General features: G+C 49.5%; 1 protein-coding gene across 2 annotated transcripts in view; it reads right to left on the reverse strand.

Annotated features, from left to right (window-relative positions):
- Positions 1 to 7,282: 7,282 nt before the first annotated feature.
- LOC149340718 (ras-related protein Rab-27A-like) overlaps positions 7,283 to 18,703 on the reverse strand; it is a 102,826-nt gene continuing 91,405 nt past the window's right edge. For both annotated transcript variants that reach the window (XM_089549555.1, XM_089549557.1), the window contains exons 3-5: positions 13,989 to 14,152; positions 12,978 to 13,379; positions 7,283 to 11,156 (exon numbers count right to left, since the gene is read on the reverse strand). In XM_089549555.1, coding sequence (XP_089405681.1) covers positions 12,992 to 13,379; positions 13,989 to 14,152 — 552 coding nt within the window. In that variant the 3' untranslated portion in view covers positions 7,283 to 11,156; positions 12,978 to 12,991. The remainder of the gene's footprint in view (positions 11,157 to 12,977; positions 13,380 to 13,988; positions 14,153 to 18,703) is intronic.

The raw sequence follows: 18,703 nt of genomic DNA on the forward strand, positions 1-18,703 counted from the left end.
ACAGAATTCTAAAAAGCGACAGCTGTTAGCTGCTCCTTATGCCGTGCTGGCACAAAGCCGTTTCTGAAAATGAAGCGGAAACATGCGAGACAGCGTCTGCAGGGGTCTCACTGGCCCCAGACTAGTTTCTGGGTTTCTGGGGACGTGTTACCGTTCACTGAGTTTTGTGGTCCTCATCGAAGGGGCGGATTTAAGGTGGAAGGGAGAGACCCCCTTCTCCCTCAAGCAAGAGATTATATTTCGAAAAACCATGCTGAACCTCGTTTTTCAGACGAAACAAAGCCCTGGAAATACATGGTACAAATAGGACTCCACCCCTCCTCCCCAACTGCCCTTTCAAGAGTTGCCCATCAATCCGCCTCTGTGTCTTCCGGTAATAAGTTGCTGTAGCGTGTTTCGTCAAGGCTATAACTAGATGAAGCTAGAAATGGTGTTATCACCGTCTTTAGGCAAACGCACCGTATTTTATGTTTTATACCACACCCACTGACCCTGAAGGGAGCCAAAGCTGGCGGTGAGCGCATAGAAAACGTTAAAACCGATTGTGTCATGGGTGGTTTAACGCATCCCGTTTTTATTTGGCAGAATTGCAACAGACATAGGCCGAACCGGCTGTTGCCTTAATTAGTACCTCACCGAGGGAAATAGAGAGGCCGACAGTAAACTAGAGAACTTCACTGGTTTTACACCCTCTTTATGCCCTCTGTGGAGAGTAAAGTTCACGGTGAACTCCGAAGTTCGAGGACACTGAAGTTCTAGCGCAGCCGAAGTAAAACTTCCCCTTGGAAGCTCAGTGAACACGGGCTATAACGAAGCTGCGGCTACAGCGAAGTAATCGTCGGGCCTCTTCAGCTTCGTTATAACGAGGTTCAACTGTATTCGGACAGACCACGGTTGCGTGTGTTCTGGATACGCTCCTTTGTTGCCTCGTTGGCTTTCTTGTGAGCTCCAGCAAACAGTTGAAAGCCGGCGTCGAGTCCTGTTGTTCATTACTATGGCGCATTCCGCTTATATGTTGTATAGTATTGAATATGTACCAGATTTGCCAGTGCACCGCTCTTCTTAACTTTGCCAATTCGCCAGCTATAGTCATCTGATGCCTCACCTGCTGTCCACGAGGATAGGCGGGTATACAGTGATACGAAGCATAGGGTGCCTCCTAACACTAGGGAATTTTAGGATAGGGCGACCCTACCGCACTCTGAACATAAAGGAGTGAAAATGGAGTAAGCTGCCCTCTAGCGCACTCCCTTTTATTAAAAGGGAATGCGCTAGAGGACAGCTTACGCATTTTACCGCCGTAAAGACACATTCGTATTCAGAGTGCAGTTATTCATGGTTTTTCAGAAAAGGAAATGGCGCAGTAACTGTCTCACTTCTCGGTGGACACCTCAACCGCGCCTTAAGGGAAGGGAGGAAGGTGGGGGTGAAAGAGGAAAGCAAGAAAGAGGTGCCGCAGAGGAGGGCTCCAGAATAAATTAGACCACGTGGGGATCTTTGACGCGCGAGGAGGAGTATCCGTTCTCGCTTCGGCGGGCGCGGCTTCGGCCGCTTCTTTTTGAGCAGCGTCCGCTCCGGCGGACGCAGTTGTTGCTGCGACGCGCGTCTTTTCTTTCCTTTTTTTCTTTCCTCTGATCTTTTAACTCTCCTCTATCTGCACGTGGCAGCGGTGGTGGCTTGGCTAGAGCCAGTAGCAGGCCCGTGCAATTTCCTCTTCATCCTTCTCTCAGTCACAACAACAACAACAACATCTTTGACGCGCATTGAAATACCGTACAGCACAGGGGCGTCTTTTCCGTTTCGGCTCCGTCGAAACGTGGCCGCCGCCGGCGGTTCGAACCTAGGTACTGTGGCTCAATAGTCGAGCGCCTAGTCACCCTACCGGTTAGGAGAATAGCGGGGCGCTAGTGCGCACGCGCACCGGCGCCCTGCTATTCAACTGTCCCTTTAACCGGTAGGGTCATCCTATTTTAAAACTCTAATGTCTTTAAGCAGTCCTACGGCTCCGTCCCTCCTTCTTCACTCCTCACGTATACACACAGCGAATTTTTCTTACTTTAGCAGGTGTTAATTAACCTGGCGGTCACTCTGCCGGATGCAAGCAGCTACAGATCATCTAATGCAATCGTTAGCTGCATCGATTAGGGCCGGCACAGTGTGAAAATGCTATCTATTCTGTCAACTTTGGTTTTTTACATCCTTCTCTGGGTCGAGTGACTACCACCCCGCTATCGCCGATGTTTGGCGGCCGGTGTAGCGGACGATAAGAAGGGAACAGAGTCGAAGTACAATCGCGTTATAGCGTCCAGTTTCGATACTCAGTTACTGGAGAATAGGACCCCGACATGACGTCAGACGCATATCGCGTGACCTCAACGACATCTAGACGTCACACTTCCAAGGTCGGCGCTGCACGTGGGCTTAATTTCGACAGCTGCCTGAACCGAACGACGCAGCTTTTTTTTTTTTTTTTATGTGCGCATGCCACCTGAACTCGTGTGCGCGTTATCACGCCGATCATAGCGGCCTGCGGGCCTCGAATTCGCTTGCAGAATGAGTTTTACCATCACCACCACAAGACGTCTGTCTTTCCGGCTGTCTGACTTGCGAGAAAAAAAAAAAAACGTGGGCACTGGTCGAAGAGCGTCACAACGGACACACTTACAGGCGTCACTCAGAATGACCACTGCGCTGACTATACTTTGTCTACCTCTTCGCTGCGCTGCTTGAACTGCTGCCGGTCGGTCCCATCACATACACTCTTACATACACTCCCGACAATAAAGCCGATGTATTTACAACTGATGGAGCGCACCGACAAACAAACGCGTGGAAGGACATTGAAACTTCAGAATTTAAGGAGTCACTTGTCACTAAGACCCTGCATGGGAATCCTGCATTGGGGATGTCTTGGCACACGAGCGGAGAAGTTGTTTAATTGAGAGGAGACAGGATCGATTCGCGTAGGTACCTCTGATGGTCGCCGAGTGCAGCTAATGGCCGCGTGGCCGAGCGCAGCAGAGAACCAAGGCTATTACGTCAGACCCCGCTGTTTGAGATGTTGACGCGCCACTACTGTTCCCTGGTCGTCGCTTAATACAGCGCAAAGAAACAAACGCAATGCGCAAGTGGCGTGCTATTGGTGAAGTATTCAAGAACGTTAACAATTATCAGTACACAAAGGTAAATAACGAACAACGGAAAAAGAAAGAAAAAAGGCGAGGGACAAAGAGCATTCTCGTATACCTTACCTTTTGTGCTATCATATTCTGCAGCCTGGTGCGCGCACTGTACCACTACGACCGCTACCGCTACTTGTAACTTCACTAGGCCACTATAATCATTATAATTATAGAACTCAATCACTACCACCTGTCAGTGAAGTGCCCTTATATCTGGTTGCTATCCCCGGTGTTTGATAAGAGCCGGTAGCTCATTACAGGCGATGTTTCGTTCTAACAGTTGTTATAGGAGGTGTTGGTGAAGTGGCAAGTGGAGAGCGGGAACTCCCCCGAAAAACCACCTGCTAATTGCCACGGGTGGCAGGTGAATGCTTCACCCAGACGCCGATGCCGGACAGTTCCTGTCCTCATGACCCTCCTAATGGTATCGCATTAAAAAAAAATATCTGGACGTTTACCCTTGTGATAACGTTCCAGTCGGAGTGTTTATTATGTCTGTGTAGGTTTGTGGGATGTCTGCTGCGTTTACTTCGCTGCATTAGCGCCACGGGTAAGCTCTAGTAATTGTTGAGAGCCTTTGCTGGGAGTGTTGGAGTAGCCTGTGGAGTAGCCGGGTACTGTATCCGGTCGTGAAATGGGGGGGGGGGGGGGGGGTGTAGGAGGGTAGGTAGGTGTCTGTCACGTGTGTCACGCACGGTCGCTCGTTCAGACACAGGAGGGAGGATGCGAGAGTAGGTTGTGGGGGTGCGGCGGTCGAGAGCGCGGACGACAGCGACGACTCCACCTCTACTCCACCTTGCGGGATTCCCCTAAAAAAATTTGACCAAGACAGTTCCCACTTCGAGTTATTGATCAATTCGCTCTCGCCCTACCATAAGCTTGCCGTCCTGGTTAGCTCAATTGGTAGAGCGACTGCTCCGGTGAAGCGGTGGTCCTGGGTTCGAACCCCGGACCAGGACGAATTTTTCTTTAACTACGAAGTTTCTGAGAAAGCTGTATAGCTTTCCTTTGTAGCCGTATGGCTGCGCTCGGGTGGATGCCAATGAGTAATTACTCCCTTATTACAAATCTACTCCACCTTGCGGGATTCCCCTAAAAACATTTGACCTTGACGATGAAGCCGAACGTTGCCCATCTATCGTTGTAAAACCCCGTTTACTTTCGGAGGAGGTCCCCTTTTACTTTGTTTACAATATGTGCATTCTCGCTCTGAAGGAAATATCCGGAAACTGTTACAATGTAACGCGTGTATTGAAGTATTGAAGCGCCCGAGCATGCAATATAAACGCTTGCAGAGAGAAATGAATTTTAATGAGGGAAAGGTGGAGAGGAAAACGCTTGCAAAATTCTTTGTATGCATGGGAGCTCTGCTTTGAACATGCTGCGAGAGACAAGTGCGCATTTAAGGAAGGTCCCCCTTTCTGAAATTTTCTGTGGAAAGAGTGCACTCACCGCAGTTTTGTTCCATGCAAGAAGAACGTTTAAAAACTGCATTAAATTCGCAGATAAAGAAAAAGAAACTGGAGCGTAAACTTAAGCTCCTCCTTAAGGGTACGACTCGATATCGTTAATGAGTTAATGCCCATATATGCGAAATTGGTACTTCTCGACTTTACATTCGCAGATCGATGGGAATCGTTATACCATTCCTGCAGCGCAGTGATGCAGCGGTTAAGAGGTATACGCCACTGCCTTGCGATGGCAGGTGCTGCCATCGGTGGGGCTTGTGAGACCCAGGTTGCGTTTTCCGAGCAACCTCTCGCGAACAGTCATTCATTTATTTAACTGCCACCTGCCACGGTGGCCAGTTCGCTCACAGTCCGGGGGGCAGCTTGTAATTACGCCACAAGGTCACATGATCTGGTTGCTCACCTAGGTTGTCGGAGTGGCCGGTTGCTCCGGCTGCGAGGCTTCGGTATATGCCACCGCCGAGGAAGGAATTTTTTTTTTTTTTCGACATGGGGGTATTAATGTTCTTGCGTTAAAACACTATCCTCTCCCCTAAACATCCCTTTCAAGAGAGAGAGCTCTTTAACGAAAAACAGAGATTTTAGCCGGCGTGAGTCTCCCATAAATATGAACCGCCGCGAGAGCTCAGTGGTTAAGATACTCGGTTACTGAACCAAAGTACAGGGGTTCAGTCCCGGCCACGGTGGCCGCGTTGCGATACGTGCGAAGCGCGAAAGGCGTCCATGTGCTGGATTATGTCAATGAACGTTTAATATCTCCAAGTGGTCGAAATTATCCCGGAGCTCTCCACAACAGAACCTCACCTTCTCTTTCCTGTTTCGCTCCGTCCTTCGTCGCTTCCCTCACAGAGCTGTCGACGTGTCCCCTTAGCTGTGAGGCACTTACTGAGGCCTTTTTTCCCCTCATAATCAATCTTCATTTCCATAAATCCGGCCCTGTCCAGAGACTCTGCGGCATTCAGTGCAACGTCCGTCGCTGTGCTAATGTCCCCATCCTAATTCGGATATAAGGTATAGGATACGTTTCACGGAAGTTTGTTGTTATACGTAACGAGCCATATGGACTCTGCTGAAGGAACACAGAGTTTTCTGGCAATGTACACCCAATGGCTGGCAGTCATGAAAGCTCGTAATGTCAAGTTGCATGTTTTCCTTACTACAATTGATGGAGATATTTGTGCTTGCATGCAGGCAATACGCTTGTCACAGTAGCGCGGGCGCGGGCTTGCCCTCGCGTGCGCAGTATGCGCTCTTTGTTGTTGTTGTTGTTGTGACTGAGAGAAGGATGAAGAGGAAATTGCACGGGCCTGCTACTGGCTCGAGCCAAGCCACCACCGCTGCCACGTGCAGATAGAGGAGAGTTCAAAGATCAGAGGAAAGAGAAAAAGGAAAGAAAAGACGCGCGTCGCAGCAACAACTGCGTCCGCCGGAGCGGACGCTGCTCAAAAAGAAGCGGCCGAAGCCGCGCTCGCCGAAGCGAGAACAAATACTCTCACTCTATGCGCTCTTTCCTCTCCGTTCCCTTGATATTTCACGTTTTTATCTCGTTTGATTTCCTTGCATCGCTTTGGGGTGGCCGGTCATTAAGGCCCCACAAGGTGGTCGCTTGCTCGGCTTGAGTTCACTGGCTTCACCCGAATGGACATTAAAACTCCCATGGACGTCCACAGGACGTCCAACGAAGTTCTAGTGCCCGTTGGGCCAGCTTCGTCCGCAGACAAGACAATCGAAACCACCTTCCCTTCACATATCCTTCTCATATATTTCTCTAGCGCTATAACTTTGTGGCACACAGTCTCCTCTTTGTTTCATTCGCACATAACTAAAGCCAGGGAGCGATCACATGCAGTATTTTAAGGCGAAAGCCTTTATATTGCCGCCGCCGCGGTGGCTCAGTGGCTATGGTGCCCGGCTGCTGACCCAAAAGACGTGGGTTCGATCCCGGCCGCGGCGGCTAGAATTTCTTTGGAGGAGAAATTCTAGAGGCCCGTGTACTGTGCGATGTCAGTGCACGTTAAAGAACCCCAAGTGGTCGAAATTTCCGGAGCCCTCCACTACGGCGTCTCTCATAGCCTTAGTCGCTTTGGGACGTTAAACCCCACAAAACCAAAACCAAACCAAAGCCTTTATTAATGGTTCATACTGTCGTCCGTCAATAAAGCGTGTCACACGCGTTTAACTCGGGAACTAAAAAAAGATTGAAGAAAACCAATGGTTGCCTCAGATAGAGGAGAAAAAAATGAACCTAGAAGCCAAGTGACTGTAGATTAATTAGTTAAATAATTAGAAGCAAGAATGTCGACATTGCGTAGAAATAGCGTGGACGTTGATATAGCCACGGAAGCGGTGTGACGTCACATCCACCGGAAGTCGTCACGGCATAGTGAAAATTACCACAAAATGGTCGGAAAAACGTCGGATTTGTGTCGAATTAGATGGAAAAATGTTCAATTAAGCGTAATTAACACTTAAGATCTCCGAAAGATGTATAATTTTGGTATCGATATAGCCACGGAAACGGTGTGACGTCGCATCCGCCAGAAGTCGTCACGGCATAGTGTCCTCGGCTTTGGCCTCTCAACATTTTAGTTGCCAAAGTATCCTCGCAATTTTTTTTAATTGTACTTACCAATCAACCAAGCATACAAAGTTCTTTGTTTTGTCATTCATTTTTATTCACACTCAACAAGTATAACAGAAAGTCTTCTCGACATGCCGCTTCATGGTCTCCCCCGCGGGGAGAAGATTCGCTCAAGGCTGTGGCATCAAGCGAACTGTTCACACATCTGCGGCAAGAGAGCTGCTGTACATGCTCAGGGTCCGCGACAGTATAGAGTTGTTGCCGCGCAGACCGGCACCGGCCGTCCATCCCAGCGAGCGCGCGCGCATACACACCAAGGGATGACGTTGGGCGCCCATTGACTTTCCTATATGCGCGGGGGCGAACATAGCTCGCCTATATGCGTGGCGTCACCGTTGGCTGCACTTACAGGCGTCACACTGTCGGAACGACTCGAGGCACGGAGGGTTTTTACGGCGGGACAATGCGCTATGGATGCGTGCGCGGCAAGAAGGGTCAGAAACCACGGATGAACAGCGGTGGTCGAAAGTTAGTGCTCCGCTCGGCAGGGCATGTTGCTGTATCCGGTCTCAAGTGTACATGACTCCTCGCATACGACATGTAAACACTGTAGTGTCATTGTCCTTTTTTCAATGCGATTGCATTAGAAGACGCGTCAAGAAAAAAATGTGTCGTCGGTCATAAAATTCGCTGGAGGGAAGTGACGTCAGCAAAGCGAAAGTGACACCTGCGAGGAAACCCATAACCACCTGCCAAATTTATGATTGTGGGCAGACAGACGTGAAGGGGTCCGCGAGCACCACCATGCAAGAATGACACAAAACTCGATGTAAAGGCGTCACCAGCCTCTGATATTATCGCTTTGTAACTACGGGTCCTGTTAATTTTTTTTTTTCGAGTGCGTTTGGGTTCGTTGCGCACATAGTGTACCAACAAAAAAATAAATGTGGATGTCAGAAGCAGCCCACATACAAAAGAAAAAGGTTCGCATGTTTCGCATGCAAGGAAACTGAACTGAAACTGAATGAAGGAAACTTCTCATGCAAGGAAACTGAAGGCTTTCACCTTATAAATACGTAATAACAGTTGAACTTCGTTATAACGAAGTTGAAGTGGCCCGACGATTACTTCGTTATAGCCAGTGCTGAGCGAGCTTCCAAGAGGAATCGTCAGTTCTTCGTTATATCCATTATTTTGTTATAACGAGGTTCGACCACCTAACGTTCATTGTTACACCGTCTCTTTTTTTTTTTTTCATGCGTGTGTGCTGCAGTGCTAAAAATGAGACTAGTTCATGCGCATGTGCAGTCGCAGATGAACATCCCAGGTGTTTTTATACTGTTCAAGAACAGCATTATGCCCTGCCGAGAGGTGAAGGCGAGAGTTGCAAGGCGAGTGCGGTAAATAGGAGCGCCGGAAATGTGAAACCAGAGGATGGGTGACCAGGCACACGGGTGTGTGGAATGTAACGCGAGACACAATAAATTTATGCTTATGGCAGATCCCTCAATAGTGGATAGCAGTGGTGTTTGTTGGCAACAAATCCTTCTCCACTTGCTCACTTTAGCCCGCAGTAATGAAAAGGTATTCCGCTATTTGGAGTTCGCAGTTTTCTTTTTTACATAACCAATAAACAGCGCACTGCAGCAGCCCTAATAAGCCGCGGCATAAAACTCTAAAATAACGCCCGCCGACTAAACTAACTATAAATGCATCCGATTTCGGACCCATTGTCATGTGAAAACTTCTGAGGCTTTATAGCTCCTATGTAGAGCCACTTACAAAAAAACCTGCCTTCGGGCGTGAGCAACCATCATTCGAAAAATACCTTAACCTCCTAAATTGACTCAGAATTGGCCTTTTTCTATACTTTGCGCGATGGATTGTCAGTAAATCGTGCGGGAATGAACACGTAACTGGTGCTGAAACCGTGTAAACGATGCGTTGATCGTGAGTTGTCCGCAAGACGTTCAGGCGAGTACATCGGGGCAGTTTACAACGGAATCGTGCCAGCGCCGATTCACACAATGCATTTTTTTTCTTCTGTTATAAGCGACCGCGTTCCGCCACCCACTTCGGAAAAGAAGGTCCTGAATGCGCATGCGCAATCAGCAGCTGGCTACAACGGATCGTGGAACGCGCGAAACCTGTGGTAACTGCTTCAGCGTTGTGTACAGATGCCGTCACACAAAGCTGAACTTCCGGCGCTCACAATTGAAGAACATCTACAAGATTCTCGCAGAAATCCACATCGCAGCTTTCACAATCAACTTACAACGGCTTAACAGGCATAAAATAAAATAAGTGCAGTAACAACATGCGGGGTTTCAAGTTTTGTAAGCGGTATCCGCAGGACCGAACCGTCACCTGTAGTCCACGGACCGCACATCACGAAGCGACATCTATGAAAGGCTATGCAAGTGCACGTAACCCAGTCGGCCCAGTCGCCCCAGTCACATGACAGGCGCTCAATGGACTACACGGCGATTCGGCCCATGGAGAGGATCCACCTTAACAGTGACACTGCGGCTGACTTGCTCAAACTGTAGACAGTCTGGAGCTCAAACCAGTTATAACTTATAAGGAATAGCCGATTCTCGAAATTTCAACTTGAGGCAGCTCATGGGCAGCGCTTGAGTGCGAATTTGCTGTTCGCAGCATGAGACATTGAGTAATGGTGAGTCGGGATTGCGGAGGTTGCTGCGAGAACTGCCAGTGTAACTCACACACAACCCTGTTACTTTTCTGAACGTTAGACTGTCCGTTTTCTGCACGCTTGCCACCCTTGGTCTATGGGAGACGTGTGCGACAACCTCAGCAAGACTGCTTTATATGCTGCACGGTATGGCATGATTTTTGAGGTCTAACTTTCCAAATAGACACATGAGAGACGCCCTGCATGCTGTACGGCTGCCCTGGCAAAGAATGCATACAGTGACGGCCAACGCCAGGATGGATGTTTTGCGCAGGGATCCTGCGACTGGTGTAACAGAGCCTGACTCAACATGCCCGCTAACCAGTACCACGATCGAACGAGTAATGCATCCTAGAAGTGCGCGTTCTTTCCTTTACTTCTCTTTTAGTCTCTTCTGCGGCCTAATGCTTGTATATGGAGCAAAGCTTGCACTCCAACTGTTGATTAAGGGGCAGGGCATCTTGTCCACAAACGTGCACGAGAAGCCACCAGAAGCCAAGGGCCCTCTTCAACATGTAAATGCTAAAGCATAAATGGGCAGTGTGCTCATTAACAAACAACGTACATCTTGAAACGTGTTTAATCGGAGCTGCAACATTTGCGTCAGCGATGTCCTAGGTGGAGGATGTGTGCACCCGATTTGGGGAGGGGTGAGATGGCGAAAGCTCACGTGACCGGTAATTGCTCCATTCAGCGAATGAGAAGTCTGCACAATGACACAATTGGTGCACTCATATCCCGTGCCTCAGGCAGATTTTTCAAGGAATGAGCTGTTTCACAGTCTTGCTCTCGCAAGCGTGACAGATTGCTTAGCGGCTGCGGCACCTGCTTTAACGTCAGGCGTACCGGAAACAGACTTTCCGCCTAGCTTTGAAACATATATAGAGAAAAAACAGGTAACGCCGGAGAAGAGAGTAGCTCGAAAACATTGGTGAGCTTGGTGTCCGCAAAGCCCGTACGAGGTGTCGCCGGATAGATCATAATAACACTGCGGAGACGGGGCAGGAGGCGGTTGCATTGGCGAACGGAGAGGCAGTCTTTTCGGGGATTGTCCGCGGACAAAAATGCACGAGCTGGAGAAAGATGCGCTGCAGGGGAAGGTGCCTCCTCCAGGAAGGGTGATACCTCCCGCTGTGGGAGGCACACGCAGCCGAACGCCAGAAGGGACTTGGCAGCGGGAGGAAGGCGGTCGAATGGAGTGGCTGGCCTCTTGTCTCTGGGCATCGTCCCTGCGAGCACAGAACATGAGAGGCTGTCGGTAACTCAATGAGCCACGGTATGCATGCGTATGCTGCGCTAACAAAATTTGCCTTTAACTGTGCGACTATTAGGACGTAACACCACCGTTCCCACACCCTTATTTTTTCTTATTATTCTTGTGGCAGGCTTCAGACAAAAATAAACAAACAATGACTAAATGTGGGGAATGGCCAATATATAAGTGCTATCGCACTGGAAAATTCACAGGGACATCTAATAATTACCTTATGTGTTGGCAATTCGATAGCATAGAACAGATAGATGCCTTTACCGAAAGTGACGTCAATCCCCTGCAGCCAATGGTCCAATTTTAAGACCGGCGACACTATGCTGCTTGCTACCGTCAGTATAGCAGAAGCCGCATGACGCCATCTTTGACATCAGCCAACTTTTCACGTGAAACTTGCCGCAAAGCACACCACCCCTATCACACGAGGCTCACGTGTTTCCAAACCGAGCTTGTTTTGTCTGGCCGGCTTGTTGTTAGTCCTATGTACAGCCGGCAACGAAACAAAATGAGATACTGCAAGCCCCCGGCTTTGGCGAATTTGACGCTGCGCATGCGATCCCTGCCGGGACAGTTTGTACCCCCGGGGAACTTTGTAATGAAAGCGGCGAGAGAGCTGTTGCTATTCGCTCGCTTCTGGGTACCTCCTGAAGCGTGTTTACGATTTGCCACAGCGCAGAATGCTCTGAAGGTTACGCGTTCGGATTATCATTTTTTTTTAATTCGCTGACGGTCGTGCACGAGCGTGCGAAGACTGCCTAGGTAGGTGAAACACGGTTGAGAACATTCCACGTTGCAGGATTTCACACTGAGGTTGAGGCTGCTGTTAGGCTGTAGTGCGAGCCAAGTGTGGCCGAGAGATCGAGTGAGACACGTGCTGCCAGCGCGGAGATTTCAGAGCAGTCTGTGCTCAAAAAGGGAACGAACGCTAGAGAGCTTAGAGTGACTTAGAGAGAGTGATGATGATGTCGTCGGTCTCACCCGCGAGGCGTCTGAAGCTTGGAGTGACCGATTAGCAGCAATGACTCATCGCCTCCTTCTCGCATCCTCTACAAGTTACTGGCGGGACTAGTCGAACCTTTATGGTGTCAGATGCTTCTCAGTCGGCTTTCAAGTCTCGAGATAGGCCCGTTAGGGATGACAGCCTCGGCAACCTTATACACTTTTCGTGATTGTTGCCACCGTGCAGTTCTAAGAGCTAACGAAAATGAATGGAAGAAGACCAGGCACGAAATCAGCATTTTTTTTTCGAGAGGGACCTAAGGTAATTTGGGGTATCAAGCAGCGAAGTCCCCCCCCCCCCCCCCCTCGTCCTTTTTTTGCAATACGTTACGTAACCGAAGATCTTTGTAGTGACGCTGCTTGTCACCTCACCGAGGAGATGGTTTATGGTTTATAAGGGTTTAACGTCCCAAAGCGACTCAGGCAATAAGGGACGCCATAGTGAATGGCGCCGAGAAGAGGAAGATACACATGGAGGGAAAAAAACTATGAAGATACACGATGCGCCGTAACTGCGAACCGCTTCCCTGCTAAAGTTCTCGATGGCCATTCACTGCTTATTAGAAGAGTAGGGTAAGAGTGCGGGATAGTTGGTGGTCCATTACATATAAATACCAGCGCAAACCATCGTGTGTCTTGCTGGTTTGCGCTGGTATTTATATGTTATTAGAAGAGGAAGCCTGCAAGAATGACAGCACAGCCTTCCTGGCCACATGCCTGTCGGGGCATTGCGCGAGTCCGAGCTGTCCTTTGGAGCAAAGAATGGGGTGCGCGGCCTCACCGTGCAGCCTAACACTAGCAGGTGCAGCCGTTGTGGGGCGGCGGCATCGGGTCCTCCCCGGGCGCCCTGCGCAGCGGGTCGCCGTCGCTGAGCGGAGAGCGCAGGCCCGCGGCGCCCGCCGCCGCCGAGTGCGGCAGGGGCTGCCCGCTGCCCCCGCGGTCCACGGTCTGCTGGATGCGCCGCATGACCAGCTCGAGGAGCGCGTCCACGGCGCGGCCCACGTTGTGGCCCGTGGCGGCGCTCGTCTCGAAGTAGGGGAAGCCGTGCTTGGCCGCCTCGGCCCGCGCCCGCTCCTCGGTCACGGCGCGCCCTTCCTCCAGGTCCGCCTTGTTGCCGCACAGCACCACGTCCGGGTTCTCGCAGTACGCGTGCGTGCGCAGCTGCTCCAGCCACGAACGGATGCTGCGCAAGGGGAGGACTCGTGAGCGCTGGGGTCCCGTGGCGCCAACTCCGACAGCCGTTGTTAATGCTCCGTCTGTTGCACTTTTAACTACACTCTAAACAGACAGGAGTAAAAAGGGAGTAGGCTGTCCTCTAGTGAAAAGGGAGTGCGCTAGAGGGCAGTGTATTCCCTTTTTACTCCCATATGCTCCAACAGTCAAGAGCTAATTGCCAGTGCCTCGTCTATTGCGTTATGAAGCAACAGAACACTCTCAACGAAAAGGAGTGAAATGAAGTAAGCTGTCCTCTAGTGCACTTTTTTTTTATAGAAAGGAGTGCACTATAGGGCAGCATATTCCCTTTTTACTCCCATATGCTCCAACAGTCAAGCGCTGATTGGAAGCTGGGCTTGGATTCTCTCATGCTTGTGGATGGAAACATCTGCACGTACGCGAAGAAGGTCGCCAGTCGCGGATCACGGAGACTTGTTGCCGATAGTAGAGGCGTGTCCTTAGTTCAGCTTTCTTCTTTAGGCGGAAAAGAACAGGATTCGGTGGAAGCGTGCGTGCCAACGCAACCTACGAGTGGGGCTATATATACGAAGCAATGTGGCGCATGCACTGTACGTACCTGAGGAAGGACTGCTCGCTGGTGAGGTCGAAGAGCACGAGGAAGCCCATGGCGTCTCGGAAGAAGGCCGTGGTCAGGCTGCGGAACTTCTCCTGGCCCGCCGTGTCCCAAAGCTGCAGGTAGATGCGCTGGCTCCGGCCGCCCCCTTCCGGCGAACGGTACGTCTGCGCACGCGCGGGAGCAGCGCTCAGTCGAGGGCGGCCCTGCTTTAGTTTCAGTCAGCGAAACAAAAGGGGTAGTAGCTCTGCGTATGCTCCTATTTACCTATGTTCTTATTCTTTGCACTTACAATTGTATGTTTGCTATATACTTTAGATAGAACTCTATAACCAGGAACGTGACGCTTGCACTTTTTTTATTTTAGCTCCTTTTAACCTCTGTAATCTTTTGTAAATCACTCGCCTCTGAAATTCTTCTGGCCGTGAGGTAACCGACCGACCGACCGATCTATCGATCGATCCGATCGATCGATCGATCAATCAATCAATCAATCAATCAATCAATCAATCAATCAATCAATCAATCAATCAATCAATCAACCAATCAATCTTGCTGCTGCTGCTACCGTTTGTGATGCTTCACAAGTGGCATCAAGAATGGCTCTGATTGCATCACTGAGCCCGGTTAAGTCCACACACTATGGCGGCTGTCGCCGCTGATCTATAGCGAGTTTTAGCACAGCGCGATCCGCGTTCCGCTTCCGTGGGAAGCTATGTGCGCATGCTCAGATGGTAACGAGAGGGCGCGCAGCTGGGTCCCCGCGTAAGCGGAACACGGATCGCGCTGTGCTAAAGCTCGCTATTATCACCATACTAGGGGTGTGGATTTCGTGCTCGCTTCCTTACTTTTAGCTCCACCTTGTACACGTTGTAGTCAGGAGTTGTGCTGTCTGGCGTCCATTACTGCCACAGTGTCCATAAAAAGTCTATAGAAAGTCTACAGACCATTTTTATAGGGGGAGGCGTCCATTACTGCAGTGCAACTATTGTTTCGCTGTATTGCCATTCCGTTTCATTTTCTCAATAAAGATGAAAAAGAAGCCTATCAAAATCTATACTTAAAGAAAAAAATTCAAATTATAGATAAATCAAATTTGTACCAAAAAGCACTACGACTTGCTCTCGCAGTTGTATCGCCGCAGGACCCTGGAAGTCTGGAACGAAACGAGGTTTTCCAGGACGAATCACTGCGTACTACGATGATAATTACCCTCTACGGGTAAGTTTTCTTATTTTGTAAACCGCTCGAACAACCTCCAAGGTATTAGAGTCGTGGCGCTGCCACCGTTACATGCGTGCCTTCATCGATATTGGCTTTTCTCATTTTGAATTGGTTACAATGATTTTCGCGTAAGCTTGCGATTGCGAACGCCAACACATTCGAAGAGTCCCTCCTCCCCCATTTCCCTCAGACATGCAGAAGCGACTAAAGCGGCGCCGTTTGATGTCGAACGAATCTACTGTCGAGAGTAAGGAAGGGCTTGAGGTGATATGCATTCTACTAACGCTGAAATGTATGCTTACTGGTATCACAGGGGAAGAACAGTGCAGTAAAATTATGCGGACATGCAAATAGATAAACAATAGCGGAGAAATAAGGGAAATAAACTATGCAAGAGAAAGGTGAAAAGTTTAGGCTCTGATCGGGTATGCTGCCGCATGTATTCAGAAAGGGAAAGGGCAAAATGGGATTACGAAAGCGGAGGAAACAAACAATGAACACTCATAGCTGGTTCACAACTATCACCTTAAAGGGACACTGAGGAGAGCTCTATTAATATTTTTTTTATAGCAAAATCCGATAGTTCGGCATTTTATGGCTTTGTTGGCACTTGGCCGGCAGCGAAAGATGCATTTATTTCTAAGAAATTTGGATTCGAAGTTGAAACAGTTTTTCCCGCCGTTCTGATTCAAACTTGGGATTCTGCTATGACGACACAGAACTAAGTGACGTGAAACATGACATTCACATGACGTAACGCAGACTCCGTGATTTCTGGCGGCCAGCAGTGCGGCCCAGCAGCAGCCGAAAAGAAAGCTACCGCCGGCCGCACGTTGAAGGCATCTATCGGCTATTGCGGCCGTCGCTTCGTTTACATTTGCACCGGCGTTTTGCCAGCGTTACAGTGGACCCGTTCTCGAAGTCGTCAACGAAGTTCTCGCAAATAGACGCCTTTAGCATACCGCCTACCTTGTTACCGTTAGCGGAATACCGGGAGCCCCCATACCGCTGAGAGCAAGCGCTGATTGGTCCCGGCGCTGCAGGAGCGCGCGTAGCTATCGGGTACGTGGCGCCATCTGGCGACGTCAAGGAGATTTGCGCATGCATTTGCTGCGCCTCAGTGATTCGTAGCTTCTCGTGTCCTAGTGTTGCTAGAACTATTGGTTCTAGCAACACTGTTTTGTTCTATGACGCCATGAAGCTTGTACTTGCGAGTTTGGCCTGTGGCGGCGATACCTGTATTTTGGTTCTTGCTCTTTTCTATGTTACAGGAGCTTTGTTGTCAGTATGAATGGCGTTTTTGTAATCAGGAGCTGGTATTCTGTCGATGCAAGCGAACTTCAATTTCTCCTCAGTGTCCCTTTAATGTAAAAGGTAAGTAAGCAAACAAAGGGAGAAACGCAAGAAAAGGTTAAGGAGTAGCGAGCAAAACAGCCTACTATTAGTACATAGCTTATTTATTTATTTGGAACGCACTCCACGTACAACAGTACAGTGCAGGACATACATCACACCACCCGTTAAATGAAATGCGCCTCCTTCTGTACTGATCTTTTTTTTTCTAGTCCAGGATTTTTGGACAAAAGTTTTACATATTGAATACTGTAAGGTGCTTGTATGGAAATATTGAAGGTGATGGTCCATTCTTCCGATGATTAGCAAAATTTTTCTTTTATAGTTCGTCCATCGTTAGCATCGAGTATTTAAGACTGTCATATAAAGGCAATGGGGAACGTTTTTGACGCTAGCAAAAACGTTAATAGCAACAGCAAAAAAAAGTGCAAGCCTGCTGACGAGACATGTATAACATAAACTCTTTCCCTTTGAAAAATGCTTTTGTCGAGATTTTCTGGGTATGGGTGTGTGTCGTGATATACTTCACAAACAGCGTAGATTACACACATTATCAGCGTCAAATGAAACGCAAACAAGACTTTTGAAGCGCAGAGAACAAATCGAGAAAACCTTACTTAAGAAAGCCCGAAAATTAGCACTGCGCGATGGCCTCTATTTTGAAGAGTTAATATTTCCTCTACAGCGGCTAATACTGCTGTGTTTTTGTGTTCTCGTTCTATGCAGTTCTACCATTCGCATTTCGTTTGGCTTTAATGGCACAATACAGACGCGCGCCGCCGTCAAACACAAGTACAGACCGACACACACACACACACACACACACACACACACACACACACACACACACACACACACACACACACACACACACACACACACACACACACACACACACACACACACACACGCACGCACGCACGCACGCACGCACGCACGCACGCACACACACACACACACACACACACAAAGAGGAGGCGAGCGTCGAGCAGTGAACAGGAAGTAATCAACCACAGAATCGAAAGCATCTACGCAGAAAAACAGATGTAGAGCACAGCGGAAAATCGCGACAAACTGTCCGCCTCGAGGCTTGCTACAGTTGAACGTGCGAGTCCCTCGGGCCGCTGAACTCGCGGCTGCCAGCGCTGGCAAGACTGCGGCTCGGCTGCAACAATTCCCGATTCCGGTGGGTCGTTCGGCGTCCCCTTAGAAGCCGGGTACTGTGCGGAGTGCGAACATCCTTTGAGCCCTGCTCACTCACTCCCCAGCCCCTCCCATCCGCAACGGAGGTGGAGATCAATACATCCCCGTTCCGAACCTGGATGCTCCCCACTGCCGCTGGCTTAAGTCGAGGAAGCCTGATCGGGCTGAATTCGCGCCGCTTCCCAAGCATGTTCGACAGGGACGAACACTCACCTGCCAACTAAAAAGCTATGGGGACGCTCAAGTCAGTTTAACAAGAGTGGAGTGCGATAGCATTCGATTTGCACATTTGTCCCAGCTTCTGTCGCAGCTTCTGTGTGTGTTCGCGTCAGTTTCTTTGCAATTGTCGGTCTATCAACGGCCATATTCGGGCTCTTATATAGCTGCAGCAGCGTATTTTTGGATTGGATTGGAAAACTTTGATTCACCGGCAAAAAATGGTTTAAGGTGAGTTCTTGGTCACGCTAGATGGCCGTCAGCCCGTGGCTTGCGGCGACCTCGTATCCGCTACACTGTTACAGTGCCGACATTTGCATAAACACATTTTTATTATTTTTTAATTTAGATTCTCTGTCTAGTTTTTTTACTTAATAGGTGTTTAACGTCCAAAGCGACTCGGGCTCTGAGGGACGCCGTAGTGAAGGGCTTCGGAAATTTCAACCATCTGGTGTTCTTTAACGTGCACTGATATCGCAGAGTGCACGGGCCTCTACAATTTCGCCTCCATCGAAATTCAACAGCCGCGGCCGGGATTGAACCCGCGTCTTTCGGGTCAGCAGCCGAGCACCGTAACCACTGAGCCACCGTGGCGGCACTCTGTCTAGGTTGCTGTCTAGAAACTGTATTGCTAGCAACCCGGTGTGCAGGTTGTGACGACGTTGCAAGGTCACGTGACCTCTCTCAACCAATCGGAAAATTTCATGGCGGGGTTTTGATGA

Source organism: Amblyomma mixtum, chromosome 6 (genome assembly GCF_055824585.1).
Source record: "Amblyomma mixtum isolate Tamu chromosome 6, ASM5582458v1, whole genome shotgun sequence".
Taxonomy (NCBI): Eukaryota; Metazoa; Arthropoda; class Arachnida; order Ixodida; family Ixodidae; genus Amblyomma; species Amblyomma mixtum.